This window comes from Tauraco erythrolophus, unplaced genomic scaffold (genome assembly GCF_009769465.1).
Source record: "Tauraco erythrolophus isolate bTauEry1 unplaced genomic scaffold, bTauEry1.pri scaffold_72_arrow_ctg1, whole genome shotgun sequence".
Classification (NCBI taxonomy): Eukaryota; Metazoa; Chordata; class Aves; order Musophagiformes; family Musophagidae; genus Tauraco; species Tauraco erythrolophus.
The window spans coordinates 15104-33878 of NW_028238639.1; the positions used below are offsets into that span (position 1 = coordinate 15104).

The 18775-nt window shown below is 66.5% G+C and overlaps 2 protein-coding genes across 2 annotated transcripts; both read right to left on the reverse strand.

The window, feature by feature from the left end:
• Positions 1–4261: 4261 nt before the first annotated feature.
• ANKRD39 (ankyrin repeat domain 39) lies at positions 4262–5052 on the reverse strand. The gene is made up of 4 exons (XM_086631035.1): positions 4953–5052; positions 4759–4862; positions 4476–4679; positions 4262–4399 (listed from the first exon to the last, which is right to left on the reverse strand). Exons 1-4 carry the CDS (start codon positions 5050–5052, stop codon positions 4262–4264), a joined length of 546 nt encoding a protein of 181 aa, XP_086487161.1.
• Positions 5053–6891: 1839 nt separating this feature from the next.
• Positions 6892–12354, reverse strand: SEMA4C (semaphorin 4C). Its single transcript, XM_086631026.1, has 14 exons — positions 12243–12354; positions 10923–11071; positions 10761–10823; positions 10548–10646; positions 9665–9761; positions 9463–9579; positions 9221–9372; positions 8939–9114; positions 8721–8865; positions 8420–8642; positions 8220–8335; positions 7985–8142; positions 7827–7897; positions 6892–7718 (listed from the first exon to the last, which is right to left on the reverse strand). The coding sequence occupies exons 1-14, from the start codon at positions 12352–12354 to the stop codon at positions 6892–6894; spliced, it is 2505 nt and encodes an 834-aa protein (XP_086487152.1).
• Positions 12355–18775: the final 6421 nt, after the last annotated feature.

Consider the following 18775-nt stretch of genomic DNA (forward strand, 5'->3'; position numbering starts at 1 on the left):
TCAGGCAGCTGGGCCGGGGAAGGGGGTGTCGCAGCCGTGCCCCCCTCAGCGTGTGCTCCTGCCCCTCCGTTTCCCGCTGCAGGCGGGAGCCGGCACCCAGACCCAGAGGATTTCTCCTCACAGCGCTTCCTGGAGAAAGGTGAGCGTGGGCAGGAGCTGGCTGCCTTCACCCCGCCCGTGGGCGGCTCGCAGGGTCCCTGGGTGCGGCAACGGGGGGTCGTTCAGTGGCCCCGGGTGACGCTGCCTGCCTCAAGCTCCCCGCAGGGCCGCACGGAGGTGGAGATCGGGAAGAAGGAACTGAAGTTTGAAAGCAGAGCCTTCACCTACTACGGCGTCGCCACGCTGGCGCCGCCACCCGTAGGTGAGAGCAGCCAGCAGCACCAGGCCCGCCGGGCTGGTTTTTGGGGGGCATGGCGTCCCCGACAGGGGTTCGAACCTGCGGGCACCCCTCGCCCATTTTCATGAAGGCACATTGCAATTCAGCCGAAGTAACCGCTGGGCTATAGCCAGCCCACCGATACCCTTTTGGGTCCTTGAAACACCCTCTCTTAAGATAATCTATGCCAAGGATGCACGGCGCTTCTGGGCCAGTTACAATGGGGTGTTTTTGCCACTGCTCTCCAGTTAGGCTCACTTCAGCCTCTAACACAGTCAGTTGTTGAGACCCCCCTGTCACTCCAGAAATACAGGTGGATTCTGCCCCTCTAAAGTTCAATGGTATCAGGGTGCATTGGGCACCAGTGTCCACTAGAGCCTTATACTTTTGGGGGTCTGATGTGCCAGGCCAGTGAATCCACACAGTCCAGTAAACTCGATTGTCCCTTTCCTCCACCTGGCTGGAGGCAGGGCCCCTCTAGTACCTGTTATTATATTCACCAGAGGAATCAGCAGGATTAGAGTCAGGGTAGCTAGGAGGATCAGCCCTCCTGTTTTGACTAGTGGACTGCTCACTGTAGACTGGGGCAACGGCTGCCCTGGAGGAATTGGAAAAATTTCTATTCCTGTTGGTTCTTCCTTCCAACTGGCGTACCCTTGCCTCTAAGGCTGAGGTGGGTTTTCCATCCCACCTCCTCATGTCTTCTCCATGATCACGCAGGTAGAACCACAGCTCACCCCGTGATCTGTACCATCTCTCTCGAGGAGGGTAAACAGCTGGTTCTAACAGCTGAAATTCTAGAACGTTCAGGTGGCGGGAAGTCTATTTTTCCTTTTAATTCTCGGACCTCCTCAGACAGCTTTTCCACAGCCGCAACACAGGTTCGTATAGAAGTATTATCATCATATCGTCGGAGGTGAGTCACCAGATTACCTACAGATAGTGGTGTATCATCGTCTCCGAAGTCCATTATTGCCAATGAGGTGGAATACGCTGCTGGCGCACTCCGTAGAATCTTCTGCCACATTGGTCGTGTGCACCGGACGTCATCTGGATCCTCACATCTTGGTCCACTTCTCAAGTCAAGATAAATCACCTCTTGCACAGCCAGTTCTCTCAGATACTGAATAGCTCTCTCTACGTTGGTCCACTTGCTTACATTACATGGCACCTCGTCCTTGTAGGGGTACCTTTCCTTTATAGCTGCCAGGAGCTGTCTCCAGAGGCTGCGGACTTGTGTCTGCCTTCCAATTGCTTTATCAATGCCTCCATCCACGGCAAGGGCTCCCAGCTGCCTGGCTTCGTTACCATCTAACTCCAGACTATTGGCTCCCATGTCCCAGCATCTGAGCAACCAAGTGACAATGGGCTCTCCTCTAAGACGGCCGTAATCTTTTCGAATATCTCGCAGCTCAGATTTTTAGAGATTGGGTGGTTATTGTCTCATCTATGATGTCACTTCTCCTCCATTGAGATCTTCTCTGAGGCGGAACGGAACGTTCCTGCTTCATCTCTTGTTGTCGTGATGGCCCTGGTTGCTCTTCATCATCATCCTCTCCTCTACATTCTGACTTTTGTACACATTTCCTCGGTTGCTCTTCCTCCAATTGTTGTGATGGCCCTGGTTGCTCTTCTTCATCTGGTTGTTGTGATGGCCCTGGCTCTTCTTCATCATCGTCTGCTCCATGTTCTAACTTTTGTACACATCTCCTTTTCCTTACAGAGGCAACTGATACCGTTGTAGTCTGAGTAGCTGTAGTGCTTGTCATGGGGGTCGAGATGGCAAGCACAATAACCCGAGAAATAAATTGATACACACCCCTAAATGGCCGGTTGACTCTGAATACACAGATAATTAAACATATATTCAGGAGGCCTTGGAGCAAAATCAAACTCGTTAAATTATTCCAGTGATGTTCAGCATTATCAAAATCGACATCAGCTTTTGTGAATGAGAAGTCAGTGGTGTAACTGGCGCTGACATCAGCCGGGTGACGCTCAGAGTTAATAAACGAGCTCCACATCCCCATCCCCCTCTGCACCGCCGACTACAGAGACTGAGCCGGTCCCAGCACCCGTGATCCTATCAGCGTTACACCGTGCAGCACGGCAAAACCCTTAATTACCAATAACCTGCTTTTCATACCAGTCCAGCACCCAGAGCCAGAAAACCGAGTAAACATTCTGCCTAACATCATATAAGGCAGATACGGTGCTAAATTATAGATTTCTGGTAACGTGCATGAGAGTATTTCCAAACAACATCCCGGCCAGCAACATCCAGGAAAAACACAACGGCCAATCACAGCGATTTACTTTCGTTATCTCAACCCCTCAGGCCCCACGTTGGGCACCAATTCAGACTGTCGTGGGTTCGGCCGCTCCGGCAACCAAACCCTGCGCAGTCGCTCACCCACCCTCCCCCAGCCCCAAGGATGAGGGAGAGAATCAACAGAGAAACGGGAAGCCCGTGGGTTGAGATAAGAACAATTTAATACAGATGATTTAATACACAGGGTAGATGCTCACCACCCCCTCGTATGCGAAGCCCGTCTCGTCCCGAAGCTGCAATCCCGGACAAACGCGAGGCCCCGAAATAGAGAGGGGCAGAGAGTGAGAGTACTCCGAGAGTGGGAGTACTGGGAGGGAGAGGGGGAAAAAGGCAATAGAGCAAAAGTGCAAAAGCCCTTCTTTCCAGCTGCCCCTCACTTTTATACTGGGCATGACGCTGCGTGATATGGAATACTAATTGGCCAGTTTGGCCTCAACCCTAAATTCCACCACAAATCCCAAGGGGAATCGTGGCCCCCTTGTCCCGGCTCTGCTCCCCCCTTATCCCGCCGTGCTTCTGCACTCCGGCCAGGACATGGCACACTGAAAAGTCCTTGGAGTCTCACTTCCAACCACAAACATCAGTGCGCTGCCAACATCCTTCTCAGAACCAGTCTCAGGCTAAAACCACAACACGGAGCTCTTCCAGCTGCCGAAAGGAAGAGCTGACTCTGTCCCAGTTAAAACCAGGACAGGGGCAAAAGGAGATGCTCTTTGGCAGGTTCTGGCTCTCTGACTGGGACAGCAGAACTGGGACGGCAGCCAGGCTGTGGGCGGGTGCTCACCGACCTGTGCGCTGGTCAAAGTAGGGGCTGGATGGGTCCCTCGGGGTCCCGCCGGGAGCCCACCCCTGCCTCACCCGGCTTTTTGGGAGCGCCGCGTCCCGCGCCGAGCCGCCCACAGGCCCCCCGCTATCCGCAGCACCGCTGCCGGACCGCGGCCCTGCTCAGGTAACGCGGCCGCCCGCCAGGCTCCCTCCTCACCATGTCTTGCCAGGTTTTCCCCAGTTTGGAGGCTAACCGCCGCCCTGGCACGGGTGCCACGACCTCACGGCTGCTCTTTCCTCTGCCACAGGTGCCACCAAACCATCCCGCGGGGAAGCGAAGAGCCAGGGCCGAAGCCCTTCTGCCTCCTCGGTGCTCCCGGCTGCTTGCCAGGGTGGGAGCCGGTGGCCGTGGCACGAGCCGAGGGCTGGGAGCGCAGTTTTGGCTCCCCCGTCGTGGCACGCTCCCCGCAGGGACAGGGTGCCGCCGCCACACAGCGCCCGTGGTGGTTCCTAGTTCAAGAAAACACTGTTTGCCCCATTTTTAGTTGCTTTTTTTAGGAAATAAAAGCCACTGGAGGGGTTGGCAGCTGAAAATAATGATTCCGTGACCCCCTTGCTGCTGCCAGGCCCCCGCTGAGGGGTGACCCTGGCACCCGGCGCAGGGGACAGAGAGGCAGAGACGGCGTTCGGTGCCAGGGGCTTTGTTTATCCATCGGAGATGGGGTGCGGTGGCACCAGGTGTCCCACGGTGCGGTGGCTCTGGCTCTCCCGGTCCCGCCGCGTCCCCCTCACGTACCCAGCAGATCCTCCACCGCCGGGTGGGCCACATCGCCAGGCCGCCGGCCCTTGGCATCGCAGATGCCAGCCAGCGCCGGGCTGTGCCGCAAGAGCAGGGCGCAGAGCTCCCGGTGGCCTTGCTCAGCCGCCTGCGGACAACGCACCAGTCATCACCAGCACGGGCAACGCTGGCATCGCCGCTGGCATCCCAGCCTTGCCACCCACCTTGTGCAGGCTGGTGTGGCCATCCTCATCGGCGGCGAGCGGGTCCGCGCCATGTGCCAACAGGAGCTGGGCGACGGCGAGGTGGCCGCAGTAGCTGGCACGGTGCAGCGGGGTGGCACCGCCGGGTGTGCGGGCGTCGCAGCGGGCGCCCCGCTGCAGCAGCAGCTGGCAGACCCCCAGGTGCCCGTTGCGGCTGGCGTAGTGCTGGAAAGGGGCACGGGGGTGGGCAGGGGGGGTCTGGCCGCGTGCCCCCCCCCCCCCCATGCCCACGCACCCGCCGTACCAGCGCCGTGTACCCGGCCAGGTCGGGCTGGCTGGGCTCCCCGCGCCGCTCCAGCAGCCGCCGCACCCGGGGCTCGTCCCCGTCCCGCGCCGCCGCCCAGATCCCTGCGGGAAGCGGAGCGGGGGGGGGGGGTCAGGCGGGGCCGGACCCCGGACCCCCGACCCCCCCCCGCGCCGCCGGCTCCCCCCGCAGACCCCGCTCGAAGTCCATCTCGGGCAGGCTCTGGTGCACGCTGGGCACCGCCGGCCGCGGCGGGCAGCAGGCACCGGGCGGCGAGCGCCGCCCCGCCGCCATGCCCGGGCCGGGAAGGGCCGAGCGGCGGCGGGAGGAGCCGAAGGGAGCCGAGCGGCGCCGCGCCCCTCCCGCCGGCCAGCGCCAGCGCGCATGCGCGCACCGCCCGCCCGGCTCCGCCGCCGCCCCGCTAGGGGGCGCCCCCAGCCCCAGGGCTGAGCGCTGCCCGGCGGTGCCCGCCCCGCCGTGGGGGGCCGGGGCTCACCCCCCCCCCCCCTCCCCCAGCTATAGGGGGGCAGGGCTCAACCCCTCCCCAGCTATAGGGGAGCCAGGGCTTACCCCCCCAGTTGTAGGGGGGACCCAGGGCTCACCCTCCCCCAGGTGTAGGGAAACCAGGGCTCACCCACCCCCCAGCTATAGGGGCCCAGGGCTCACCCCCCCACAGCTATAGGGGGGGCCAGGGCTCACCCCCCCAGCTATAGGGGCCCCAGGGCTCACCCCCCCCCCAGCTATAGGGGTGCCCAGGGCTTCCCCCCCCCCCCCAGCTATGGGGGTGCCCAGGGCTCCCCCCCCCCGCCTCCAGCTATACGGGGCCCAGGGCACACCCCTCCCCAGCTATAGGGGGCCCAGGGCACACCCCCCCCCCAGCTATAGGGGGTTCCAGGGCACACCCCCCCAGCTATAGGAGGTTCCAGGGCACACACACCCCCCCAGCTATGGGGGTTCGAGGGCTCACCCCCTTCCCTGGGGGCTCAGGGCCCCCCCGGCCCCACTTCCCACGCCCCGGGCAGCCCCTGGCCCCGCTCCCAGCACATCCCCCCCCCCCCCCCCCCGGGACCCCGGGTGCCGTTTCCGCCCGGCTTCCCGGCAGGGCCTCCTCCGGGACACCCCCCACACTGACCCCCGGCATCCGGGGGGGTGGCACGGGCGTGGGGCCAGGCCTCGGCAGCCTCAGGCCCCGGGGGGGGCGGCCGGACCCCCCCTTCCGCCCTGGGAACGGAGCCGCCATGCCCTTTTATAGCCCCGAGCGCGGCCTTTTTCCATGAGCTCAGCGGCAGGGGGGGGCAGCACCCTTCCCCCCCCCGCCAGCAGCACACACGGCCCCCACGGGCTTCATTTCTAATAGATTTTTTTTTTTTTAGTCCTTTTTATTATTAATATAAAAATACATATTTACAGCAAATAAATATATTTCGGTAACAAATAAATTACACTGGGGGGGGTATACAAAAGGGCCAGCGTGCAGGGGGGGTGGCAGGCGGGTGGGGGGGTATTTACAGCCGGGGCCGAGAGGGTCCGAAGCCCCCCCGGGACTGGGGGGGTGCAGTTCCCCGGGGAGGGAGGGGCGTGTTAGAAAAGTTCTCAGGAAGAAAAACCCGATCGGTTCGTAAATCGTCCCAAAAAACCATCCCGCGGCCGCTGCCCAGGGCAGGATGCGGTGCCCAGGGCAGGATGCGGTGCCCGAGGCAGGACGCAGTGCCTGGGGCAGGACGCGGTGCCCAGGGGGGGCTCTGCAGTGCCCAAGGTCGGTCCCTTCCCCGGGACATGGTACCGAAGGCGGACGCGGTGCCCAAGAGCAGCTCCGGTGCCCAAGACGGGTGCTGGTGCCTCAAACGTGTGAAGCGGTGCCAGTGCCGCGGCCCCAAGATGGGTGCCGGGGTGGCAGTCCCCAAGATGGGTACTGCTGCTGGGGTGGCAGTCGTGTCCCCAAGACGGGTACCGGTGCCAGTGCTGGCATCCCCACAACGGTTGCCGGCACTGGCGCTGCAGCAGCCCCAAGTCGGGTGCTGGTGCCGAGGCGGTGGTCCCCAAGGCGGGTGCCAGGGCCCCGGCGGCAGGTGCCAGGCCGGGCCCTGAGGTAGGTACGGCTGCTCGGCGGCGGGGAAGCCGCCCGCCGGCGGCTCAAACCGACGACTCCTCGGGGTTGGAGTCGGGCAGGGGCTGGCGCTGCTGCAGCTTGCGCCGCAGCTCCTCGGCCAGATCGGCGCAGGGCGGCCGCTCCTCGGCACCCAGCGCCAGGCGGATGTAGCCGTTGGAGGAGGAGCCGCGGAGGGGACCCAGGTGGATGCGGGTGGGTGAGTGCAGGGGCTGCCCGGGGATGGCGTTGGGTGGCGAGGCGGTGCCAGGAGGGCCGCCATTGCGGCAGGTGGCATGACCGGGCACGATTTTGAGCGAGCCGTCCGAGTAGTAGTAGCTGGCCGGGTCCCAGAGCTTCTCGTCCGAGTCGGACGCGGCGCTGGGCACGAAACGGGGACTGGGGGGCTCCTTGGGCAGCTCGATGGGGTACACCAGGGTGCTCTCGATGGCTTTGGTGCCTTTGCCAAGCTCTTCCCGCAGCCGCCGCCAAAGCGAGAGCACCACCAGCACCAGCACCAGGCACAGGGCGCCCAGGCACACCGCCACCACCCACACCAGCCCCAGGCTCTCCAGCGGTGCCCGCGTCTCCAGGGGCACCCCGGGACCGGCCAACACCTCCACCCGGTACACCTCGCCGCCCAGGCGGGCGCCCTGCTCCTCTGAGAAGCAGCGGTATGTGCCGCTGTGCTGCGCCCCGGCTCCTGGCACCACCAGAGCTCGCAGGCGGGCATCATGCAGCACTAGTGTCTGCTCGGCCGCCAGCGCCCGCCCCTCGAAGGTCCACAGCGCCTGGGCCAGGTTGGAGCCCAAACGGCACGTCAGCACCAGGTCGGTGCCCGCCACAACCGTCACGTTTTTGGGCACGATGGGTCCTGCGGGAGAGGGGCCGAGTCAGGAGGGGAGGCACAAAGTGGGGGGGTCTGGTGTGTGTCCCCTCTCCCGGTTCCGCGTGGCGCTGGAAATGGGTGGGGGCATCTCACCTTGCTTGGCCACCTGCGGCAGCGTGCAGGCGCGGGTGTCGGAGCTCCGCACGTCCTGGACCAGCTGGGAGCTGTGGGAGGAGGCAGCGGTGAGGGGGGGACACCTCACGCCACGGCAGTGTCCCCCCCCTCCCTGCCATCCCAGGGATCCCCCTTACCCGTTGAGGCCATCGGTGCGGACGCAGAGGCTGGCATTGCGGCTCCAGGCGCAGTAGGGATCGCGGGCGAGGACGCAGTCCGTGCACGACTGGTAGCGGCTGCAGTCGGCCAGGGGCAACTGGGCCACCTGGAAACGGGAACCGGCGAAGAGCAGCTTCTGCAAGGGCGAGGAGAAGGGGTGAGGTGCCGCGGTGCCACCCCGAGTGCCAGCTCCTTCCCCGCGGTGCCACTCACCTTCTGGCCGGCCAGGACCAGGCTCTCCACGGGCTGCGCCGGCTCGAAAACCTGCAGCTCCTCAACGAGGTGGACATGAGCACCGAGGTTCAGCGCCTTGTGCACCCAGCCGTCACCTGCGGGTCGCGGTGGGCAGTGAGGGGTGGCCCCACACCCGGAGCCCTCCACGGTGCCCACCCCGGCCTCCCCGCCTCCAGTACCTGTGCCGATGAAGAGAACCTCGTAGATGGTGCCGTCCAGCCCGGGCACGCGGTCTACAACCAGCTGGGTGAAGTTGGAGTCTTTCTTGAGGAGGAGCGGGCGCCCGCGGTGCGGCAGGATGGGCTCGTCCATCAGCGGGTGCTTCTTGGCGAAGTTCAGGGTGTTGTCGGGCAGCTCGAGGGAGCTGGCGAAGCCGTTCTGGCGATGCCAGTCGGTGATGCACTGGGGACGGAGGGCACCGTCAAGCACAGAATCCAGCGACCTCTTCTCCCATCCCACCCCCCGGTTGCCGGCACTCACCGCGCCGGGACGGGGGCTCGGCACCTCATCCGAGTAGCGGCCCCACTTCTGCGCCTGCTCCCGGTATTCCTTGTAGGGCCCCTCGAACGCCTTCTTCACCTCCAGGATGTGGTACCGGCAAATCGCCGAGACGTCCACGTCCCCCCTGCAAGGACAGCTTTAGGGCCAACCACCAGGCACCGGGCACACCCGCCGCTGCCACGTCCCCGCGCACTCACCAGCGGGCCTGGAAGACCCCGAAAAAGGTGGTGTCCTGCCAGTCGGCCCCTGGCAGGGTGAAGACGGCCTGGAGACGGTTGAAATGGAGCTGCTGCTCCGGCGCCGAGCACACCAAACGAGCCTTCAGGAAGGTCGTCCACTTCTTCTGCAGCGTGCGGGCACCGCCAACGTCCCCCTGGGCACCCAGCCGGCATCAAGACGGGGCCGCCGCGCTCCCCGGCGGAGCGCAAACCGCGCCGGGCCGGTGTCTCCCCGGCACGGGGTTGTCCCCTCGCCGTTACCTTGCAGACCCGTGCCACGCGGGCCACCACCTGCTCCGCGTAGCAGTCGTACTCCACCGCCCGCTCGCTGAAGAAGAAGTAAACCTTGTCATCGTCGCCGGTGCTGCTGCCCGCGCTCTCCTGCACGTACGCCGACGCCACGAAGTGGGGCTCTGTGGGAGGGGGCGCAAAGAGAGGTGTGATGCCAGGGCAGGGCGGGGGGTGCCCGCGCCGTCGTCCCTGCCACGTCTCCCCTACCCTACCGTTGAGCCAGGAGGTGAGATATTCCGTCTTCATGGAGTAGTGGGGGCCCAGGTTGCGGAGGATGACGGGCTCCGTGCCCAGGAAGTTGTTGAAGGTGGCCGAGTAGAGCTCCCCATCTGCGAGGCAAGGGTTTAGGGAGGGGGACAGGGGGCATGGCCGGCATGCCCCCAACCCTGGCAGATGTCCGGCAGTGCCACCTACCCACGATGAGGCCGGTGTGTCCCTTGGTGGGGTCGTACGGGCACTTCCCTTTGCCATCCTCGAAAGCCACTTGGTCCAGGGTGAAGCCAGAGAGTTCCTGCGGGGCAAAGGCATGGGTGGGGGTCCCGACCCCCTCCCCGGGTCATGTCACCCCACGCCCAAACTGGCCCCAGGAACACAGACACCCCCCAGATGACCCTCCTGGGGACAGGGGCACCCCCAGATGATGCTTCGGGGACAGGGACACCCCCAGTGCCCCCCCTGGGCACAAGGACAGCCCTGTACCACCCTCTGGGGCACAGGGACACCCCCAGTGTCCCCCTGGGCACAAGGACAGCCCTGGATCACCCTCCAGGGCACAGGGACACCCCCAGTGCCCCCTTGGGCACAAGGACAGCCCTGGACCACACTCTGAGGCACAGGGACACCCCCAGTGCCCGCCCTGGGCACAGGGACAGCCCTGGATGACCCACTATGGGGACAGGGACACCCTGAAATGATGTTCCCAGGGACAGGGGCACCCCTGAACAACCCTCCTGGGCACAGGGACACCCCCAAAAGACCCCCCCAGGCACAAGGACGCTCCTGTATGACCCATTATGGACAGAGCCACCCCCCTAGATGCCCTCACTGGGCACAGGGACACCTCTAACAACCCTCCGAGGGGGTGGGGACACCCCTGCACCCCCATCACGGGAACAAAGCCCGCCCTAAACCACCCTCCTGCACCCAGCGACACCCCTGAATGCCACCCCTAGGGACAGGGACACCCCTGGATGACGCTCCTGAGGCTGGGTAGGTGGCAGGGGGGGGGCTCATCCCCAGGGACAGGGGGGAACTGGGGGCTGATGGGTTTTGGGGGGCACGGGGCGGGCACACTCACGATGTAGGTGCACTTGGGCTGGAAGGCGTAGGTGCCGCAGGCGTAGAGGTGGGAGCTGTTGTAGCTCTGCAGGAAGCGCACGTAGTTGAAGCAGTCGGTCTTGAGGAGGGGGGAAACAGGCAATTAGGGGGGTGACCGTGGTGGTGGGGGGCACAGCGGGGTGCCCCATACCCCCCCACTGCCGTCAGGGCACCCCTGTCCCCCCACACACACCTGGTTGTTCTTGCCTTTCTGGATGCACTCGGCTTTCTTGTCCACGGGGGCTTCCCAGGAGATCTGGGGGTGGGAAAAAAGGGGGCAGCAGGTCAGAAGTGACCCCCCCAAACTAAAACATGTCCCCCCATCACCACCAGGAGGGTCTCCCGGGGACCTCACCGCCGCTTTGAGCTCCACGGTGCCAGTGAGCAGGGCGAAGACGGCCTCGCGGGCACCCACGTAGAGCAGCGCCTCGGCCTCGTCCAGCGTCAGCGTCAGGTAGTGCGAGACCCCCCCCCGCGAGAAGCGCTTGGCCACGTCCTTCAGCTCTGCGGGGTTTGGGGTGAGGGGTGGGCACACATGTGGGCACATCGGGGTGAGGTCACCCTGCCAGCCCCGCAGCCGCCCCCTCCCCGAGCTGGTACCCCCCCCCCGCCCCAGCCGGAAGCCCCCTGGCCCCGGCAGCCGCACAAAGGGCTCTTTGTCACCGGAGCAGGCGCTGGCGGCGCTGGGCGAACACAGCGGCCTTTGGCGAGACCCTGCGCCCCCCCCGGTGCCACCCCCGCCCACCCCCAGGCCCCGCAGAAAGGCCCCATTGACCGAGGAGGCGCCAGGGCCTCCGGGCAGGGATGGGGACGCGGGGCTGGCACAGCATGGGGACGGCACGGGGACGGCACGGGGACGGGGGGTGCTGGCACGGCAAAGGGATGGGGATCTCGGATGTGGGGACGGCACAGGGATAGGGGACATGGCATGGGGACAGTGGCACGGCAAAGGGACAGGGATCCTGGGCGTGGGCATGGCACAGGGACGGGGGACACAGCATGGGTACAGTGGCATGGCAAAGGGACAGTGGCACGGCAAAGGGATGGGGTCTTGGGCATGGGCACGGCACAGGGACGGGGGACATGGCATGGGGACAGTGGCACGGCAAAGGGACGGGGTCTTGGGCGTGGGCACGGCACAGGGACAGGGGACATGGCATGGGGATGCTGGCATGGCAAAGGGACAGAGGTCTCGGGTGTGGGGACAGCACAGGGACAGGGGAACAGGGCGAAGGGACGGGGACACAGGGCATGGCAAAGGGACAGGGACGCTGGCACTAGCATGGCACAGGGACAGGGAGGCAGCACGCGGCACAGATGGGGACACAGGGTGCTGGCACAGGACAGGAGGACAGAGGCTGTTGGCAGGGCAAGAGGGGCATCTTGGGGTGCTGGCATGGCAGAGGGATGGGGACAGGGGACATTGGCAGAGCCCGGGCACATGGGGCAGCATCCTGGCGCTCCTGCAGACCCCCAGATTTGGGACCATCGACCCGAGGGGGTGCCAATAAGCTTGGGGCGGGAGGGGACAACTACAGCCACCCAAGTGCCACCTCGGTGTCAGCAAGAGACGGCATCGCCGTGCCCACCCCGCCGTGCCTCAGTTTCCCCAACCCACTCCCCTCTCCCTGCAGAGCCCCCAGGAAGCGGCGCGGGGGGGGAACACGGTACTCACCCGCGTAGGGGACGGTTTTTCGGGGCACGGCGCTCCACGAAGCCCCCGGGGTGGTGGCAGCGGTGGCAGCGGCCAGCAGCCAAGCGAGGGCCAGCAGCCGGCGGGCAGCCATGGCACCGGGGAGGGGGGGGGCACACACACACACGGCCCTGGGGGGGGCACAGACACACCCGGCCCCCGTTAGCGTTCCGGGGCAGGCGTCACGCGGGCGGCGCGGGGACAAGGCGGGCATTGAGGGCTGCGGATCACGAGGGCGCGGGCACCCCACGCAGCTCCCCAATTTGGTGCCCGCCCCCCCCACCCCGCCACGGTCCGTCCTCCGGCCGTGACTCCGTCACGGCCGGAGGATGGACCGTGACGGGGTGGGGGGAATCACGGAGAAGGAAACTGGCCTTTCCGCTTCCCACCCCACCCGCGTCCTGCCCCGGGGACCCCCCGGTGCCACCGGTGGGGGGGGGCCCCACTGTATGTCCCCCCGCCCCAGCTCAGGCTGGGCAGGATGCGGGCGGGCGAGCGGGCGGCCGGGAATTGTTCTGCCCTGCCCAGCGGGAAGCAGGAAGCCGGGGGTGGGGGGGGAGTCCAGGGGGGGCCCCGCGGTGGCTGGGGAAGGATTTCCGGGAGGGTGGGGGGCCGGGAATGGGCCCCCCGCGGGCGTGGGAATGGGGGACGCCCCAGTTGGGCTGCCTGGAGTGGGTGAGGGGGCTGCAGGCAGCGGGCTGACGGTGCCAGGGGCATGGCTGGGTGCCACGGGCATGGCCGGGGTGTCCAGGCATAGCCGGGGTGCCATGGCCATGCCCAGGGCACCATGGGCATAGTCAAGGTGCCATGGGCATGGCCGTGGTGCCACGGACACAGCTGGGGTGCCATGGGCATAATCAGGGTGCCACGGGCAGGGCTGCAGTGCCATGGGCATGGCCAGAGTGTCATGGCCATGGCTGCAGTGCTACGGGCAGGGCGAGGGTGCCATGGGCACAGCCAGGGTGCCACGGTCATGGCCAGAGTGTCCAGGCACAACTGGAGTGCCACGGCCATGGCCAGGGTGCCATGGGCATAGTCAGGGTGCCATCATCATGGCAAGGGTGCCATCGGCATGGCCAGGGTGCCATGGGCACAGCTAGGATGCCATGGTCATGGCTAGAGTGTCCCAGGCATGGTCAGGGTGCCATGGGCACAGTTAGGGCACCATAGTCTTGGCAAGGGTGCCATTGGCACAGCCAGGCAAGGGTGCCACGGTCATGGCCAAAGCGTCCCAGGCATGGCCAGGGTGCCGTGGGCACAGTTAGGGTGCCATAGTCTTGGCAAGGGTGCCATCAGCACGGTCAGGGTGCCACGGGCATGGTCAGGGTGTCATGGGCACAGCTGGGATGCCATGGTGCCACAGGCACAGCCAGGGTGCCACAGGCATGACCACGGTGCCATGGGCACAGCCCTGGGGACAAAACATGGCCGGTGTCCCCTGGGCATGGCAGGGGTCCCCTGGGCATGGCGGGGGTCCCCTGGGCACAGTGGGGGTGCCACAGTCTTGGCGGGGGTGCCACGGGCACGGCGGGGGTGCCAAAGCAGGGATGGGCACCATCAGAGCCCCCGGGGTGCCCAGTTTTGGTGCTGGACGCCCGGGGGTCCCCTGGGGGGACCGGGGTGCCACGGCCCCGCGGCGGTGCCATCCCGGGGGAGTCGCCACGCCGGTGCCATCCCGGGGCGGGTCCCTACGGCGGTGCCATCCCCGGGGAGGGGGGGGTGGGGGGGGGGGGGCCACGGCGACGCTGCCACGCGCGCGGGGGCCGGTACCGGCTGCCCGTAGCGACGGCGGGGGGGGAGGGTCGGTGCTCCGACGGATCGGGACGCGGGGGGTGGTCTCCGTTACCGGAGGGGGGATCCGGCCCCCACAGCGGGGGGGGGGCAGAGGGGGCGATGCCGCCGGGGGCGCCGATCCCGATCGCCGGTACCGGGAGGAACAAAGCGCCTCCCCCTCCTCCCCCCGCCCCCGCGGCTCCGCCACAACAATACCGGGGCGGGGCGGGCGGGGGGGGCCGGGCCCGGCGGGGGCGGGGGCGGGGCGGGGGGGGCCCGCACTCACCTCGGGGCGCGGCGGCGGCGGCGCGGGGCGGGCGGCCCGGCCGGGGCGGCGGGAGGCGGCGGCGGCGGCGGGTCGGGGCGGCGGTGGGGGGTGCGCGCCGCGCGGGGTGCGCGCCGCTCCGCCCCGGCCCTGACGTCACGGAGTCGGCTGGAGTCGGGGCGGATCGGGGCGGATCGGCTGAACCCGGCCCGGCTCGGCCCGGTTTGGCTCGGCCCGGTTTGGCTCAGCCCGGTTCGGCTCAGCTCAGCCCGGTTCGGCTCAGCCCGGTTTGGCTCGGCCCAGTTTGGCTCTGCCCAGTTTGGCTCAGCTCAGCCCGGTTCGGCTCAGCTCAGCCCAGTTCGGCTCAGCCCGGTTCGGTTCAGCCCGGTTCGGCTCAGCTCAGCCCGGTTCAGCTCAGCCCGGTTCAGCTCAGCCCAGTTCAGCTCAGCCCGGTTTGGCTCAGCTCAGCCCAGTTCAGCTCAGTCCAGTTCAGCTCAGACCGGTTTGGTTCAGCCCAGTTTGGCTCTGCCCGATTTGGCTCAGCTCAGCCCGGTTTGGCTCAGCCCGGTTCAGCTCAGCCCGGTTTGGCTCGGCCCAGCTTGGCTCTGCCCAGTTTGGCTCAGCTCAGCCCAGTTTGGCTCAGCTCAGTCCAGTTCAGCTCAGCCCAGTTCAGCTCAGCCCAGTTCAGCTCAGCCCAGTTTGGTTCAGCCCAGTTTGGCCCAGTTCAGCTCATCTCAGCCCAGTTCAGCTCAGTTCAGCCCAGTTCAGTTCAGCTCAGCCCAGTTCAGTTCAGCTCAGCCCAGTTTGGCTCAGCCTGGTTTGGCTCTGCCTGATTTGGCTCGGTTCAGCCCAGTTCGGCTCAGCCCAGTTCAGCTCAGCCCAGTTCGGCTCAGCCCAGTTCAGCTCACCTCAGCCCAGTTCAGTTCCGCTCAGCCCAGTTTGGCTCAGCCCGGTTTGGTTCAGCCCAGTTCAGCTCAGCCCAGTTCAGCTTACCTTAACTGGGCTTGGCTCAGTTCGTTCTGGCTCAGCCCAGCTTGGCATAACCCAGTTTGGCTCGGCCCAGCCCGGCTCGGCTCAGCCTGGCGGGGGGCGGGAACCCCAGCACCCTCCTCGAGGTGCCAACAGTGCCAACGCCGACCGCCCCGGCACACTCGCAGGCACCGGAGGAGCTACGGGTGTTTATTGGGTAGGGGGGTGCCCAGGGCACCCAAGGGTCCTTGGCATCCCCCAGGGCACCCCAGACAGAGGGTGGGGACGGGGGCCCCCAGCCCGGTGCCCTCGCCCATCCTGCCCTGAAGTGTGGGTCCAGCTGGGCACAGAGCTGCGCCGGGTGGTCCCGTGGCACAGGTGGGGTGGGCAGGGGGTCAGGGACACAGTGGACCCCCCCACAGATGCCCGCTGGATCCCGCCCTAAGGCCCAGTGCTCACCCGCTGCTCTGCCAGCGGGTGCTTGGTGCCCACCACGGTTTTGGAGAGGAGGAGGAGGCTGTAGCTCAGGTAGCAAACCTGCGGGTGGGAGTGGGCACGGAGGGCACCGAAAGGGGCATGGGGCACATTGCGGGGCACAGCACTCATTTCCCGGTGAGGGGGGCACCCACCTCATGGGCAGCGTCCTCCAGCTGCTCCAGGCCCCCAGCGAGCACCGGGCTTCGCAGGGAGAGGGGCTGTCAGGGTGCCCGCACCCCATACCGGAGCCCTGGCATGGTCCCACCTCAGTGCACCCACCTCTGCGTGTGCCCCGGGAGGTGTCGCGGTGCCCGGCGGCTCCTTCAGCAGCCAGCCCATGGCATGAAGGCTGAGGTGCCAGCGAAGCTCCCTGGGGAGCCAGGGAAAGAGCGTGAGGAAGGGTCCGGTGCGTGCCCACATGCTCGTCCCCATCTCTGTGCCCGTCACCGCCATGCCCCAGTGCTGAGGTGGGACACCCGTGCCATGCCGGCATGGATCTGGTGCCCTCCAGATGCCTGTGGTGAGGGGCGTTGGTGCCGGCAGCTGGATCCTGCCCGCTTTGTGCCTGCGCAACCGGCTGGAATAAAGGAATTAGAGACAGACGCAACCCAGCGCACCCAGCCCTGGCACAGTGCCGCGGGGACATGCCAGCTCCCACTGGGCTCCCCATCACCAATCCACGGGTGGCACGGGAGGCCTGGCAGGCCATCGCTGCCAGCTCTGCCTGGCATCTCGCCCAGCCGTGGCGCTGCAGGCAACGAGATACCTACCCCTGCTCGTCAGGTCTGGCAGCAGCCGCACAATGGCAACCAGGTTGTGGTGGTGCCCAAAAAGCTGGCAGAGGGACGGGCAGAGAGGGGGCAGCTGGGGGGAGAGAGAGAGAGAGAGGCGCTGAGGTGCAGGCAGGGTGGGCAGAGCCCTCAGGGAGGGGTGGGCACGGGGTGAGGGGATCTCCTCTGCCGTGGGTACCTGCCGCTGCCACTCCCGCGTGCCCTCCAGCAGGCAGCGCAGGAGGTGCTGGAGTTCGGGCAGGGGCTGGCAGCACAGTGCCCAGTCGAGGTTTCGGAAGGAGAGGAGGATGATGAGCTCATGGTGGGCACCATCGGCATAGTGGCATGGCTGGGTGACCACGCACAGCGCCAGGAACAGGAAGGGAAAGGCAAGCGTGCCACCGAGGAGTCCCCGAAACCCACCGGGGCAGGGACAGGCTGGCACAGCCGGCAGCAGCCCCAGCGGGCACCCCTCCAGGAGCTGGCATCAATGCCACCCGCCTAATTAGCAAGGCAGAGATAATGAAGGCGCAGTATCCCTGGTGCGGGCAGTGGGCTCCCCACCCTGAAGATGCCACCAAGCTGTGCCACCAGCGTGCTCGGGAAGCAGGACGGATCCGTGCTCCTAGAAAGAGCACGAGGGGTTGGCAACGGGGCTGGCAGGGCGGGCAGCACCCTCCTGCCCGCTGCGCCAGGCCTCACCTCCAGTCCATGGCGCACAGCTCGGGGGGCAGCGGGTGCTGGTGGCACAAGGGGTCCAGGTTGGTGCCGAGGTGGAACAGTGAAGGGCACCAGGAGGTCCCTGCGGGCAGGAGGGTGGCATTGGGCAGGGAGCGGGCACTGTGCAAACCCCCTAACCCCTGGCCTGGGCATGGCTGGCAGGGGTACCTGTGCTCCTCGAGCAGCTCAGTGTCCTCATCCAGGGACTCCATGGCACTGGTGTCCCCCAGCATGTCTGCCTGGCACTGCTCCCTGGCACGGGGGCGGTTAGCGTTGGGTGAAGGCACCTTGGGATGCCCAGCACATTCCCATGCCCATTCCCATGCCCATTCCCATGCCCAGGGGGTGCCAGCCTTACCTCTTGTCCTGGAACAGTGAATCCAGGCTGTTGGCAAGTGGATCCGGCCGCGGGCACACAACCTGGGCAACAGAGCAAAGCAACGGTGATGCTTCAGCGGGTACCACAACACCCCGTGGGTGCCAGGATGTCCCCAGGGACCCCTGGTGCCCGGGCACCCGCCCTTGGGCAGGGACCTACCTGCTGATGGTCCGCAGGGCTTGGGGGCTTGTGCCCTGCTGGCACCACATCGTTGTCCTGGCTGCCCATGGAGGATACCCACCTCCTCGCCATGCCGCGCCGGTGCCGTCCAAAGCTCCCACCTTCCTGTTGTGGCACCATCCTGACTGCCATGCTCTGCCCGCGGTCGGCCTCACCCACCAGGGACCCCGCAGTCACCCCCGGCAGCACTGCGATGTGCCCGGAACTGTCCAGTGCCACCCGGCTTGTTGAGGAGCCCTGGCTGGCCGCATCCTGCTGCTTGGCACGGGGCTGAGGAGGCTGCCACCCTCTGCTCACTCGTTTCCTGGTGCCAGGGGACTCCTTGGGGCGCTGGGGAGCTGTGGGTACAGTACAGGGGGCACCATTGACCCCCTTGGGGCGCAGGGAGGACTGTGGGCACAACACAGGGGGGACTGGGGCCCTCTCTGGGGTGCCAGGGGGCTGTGGGCACAACACAGGGGGGACCATTGACCCCCTTGGGGCACAGGGAGGACTGTGGGCACAACGCAGGGTGGACTGGGGCCCTCTCCAGGGTGCCAGGGGGCTGTGGGCACAACGCAGGGTGGACTGGGGCCCTCTCCAGGGTGCCAGGGGGCTGTGGGCGCAACACAGGGGTGACTGGGGCCCTCTCTGGGGTGCCAGGGGGCTGTGGGCACAACACGGGGGGGACCAGAGCCCTCTCTAGGGTGCCAGGGGGCTGTGGGCACAACACGGGGGGGACCAGAGCCCTCTCTGGGGTGCCAGGGGGCTGTGGGCACAACACGGGGGTGATTGCGGACCCCCCTGGGGCACCGTGAGGCCAACCGGAGGGTCACGCTGCCCTCGCCCCCACCCCGGCCAGGGCCACGCTCCCGCCGTGCCCCGCCGGTGCCCCGCGGGCGGTGGGCGGCCCCGGGCGCGGCTGTGGGCGGAGACGCCAAAATGGCGCCCAGGGCCCCGCCGTGGGGAGGAGGGCGGGGCTGTGAGGAAAAGGCGGGGCTTA

Coding starts and splice junctions, on each gene's coding strand:
- ANKRD39 (XM_086631035.1), bottom strand. CDS start 5,052: ATGGCGGCGGGGCGGCGCTCGCCGCCCGGTGCCTGCTGCCCGCCGCGG. Junction 4,680..4,758: donor TGGCCGGGTACACGGCGCTG/GTACGGCGGGTG, acceptor GCCCCTTTCCAG/CACTACGCCAGCCGCAACGG. Junction 4,400..4,475: donor GCCACACCAGCCTGCACAAG/GTGGGTGGCAAG, acceptor CGTTGTCCGCAG/GCGGCTGAGCAAGGCCACCG.
- SEMA4C (XM_086631026.1), bottom strand. CDS start 12,354: ATGGCTGCCCGCCGGCTGCTGGCCCTCGCTTGGCTGCTGGCCGCTGCC. Junction 10,824..10,922: donor CCGTGGAGCTCAAAGCGGCG/GTGAGGTCCCCG, acceptor TCCCACCCCCAG/ATCTCCTGGGAAGCCCCCGT. Junction 8,643..8,720: donor CGAGCCCCCGTCCCGGCGCG/GTGAGTGCCGGC, acceptor CTCCGTCCCCAG/TGCATCACCGACTGGCATCG.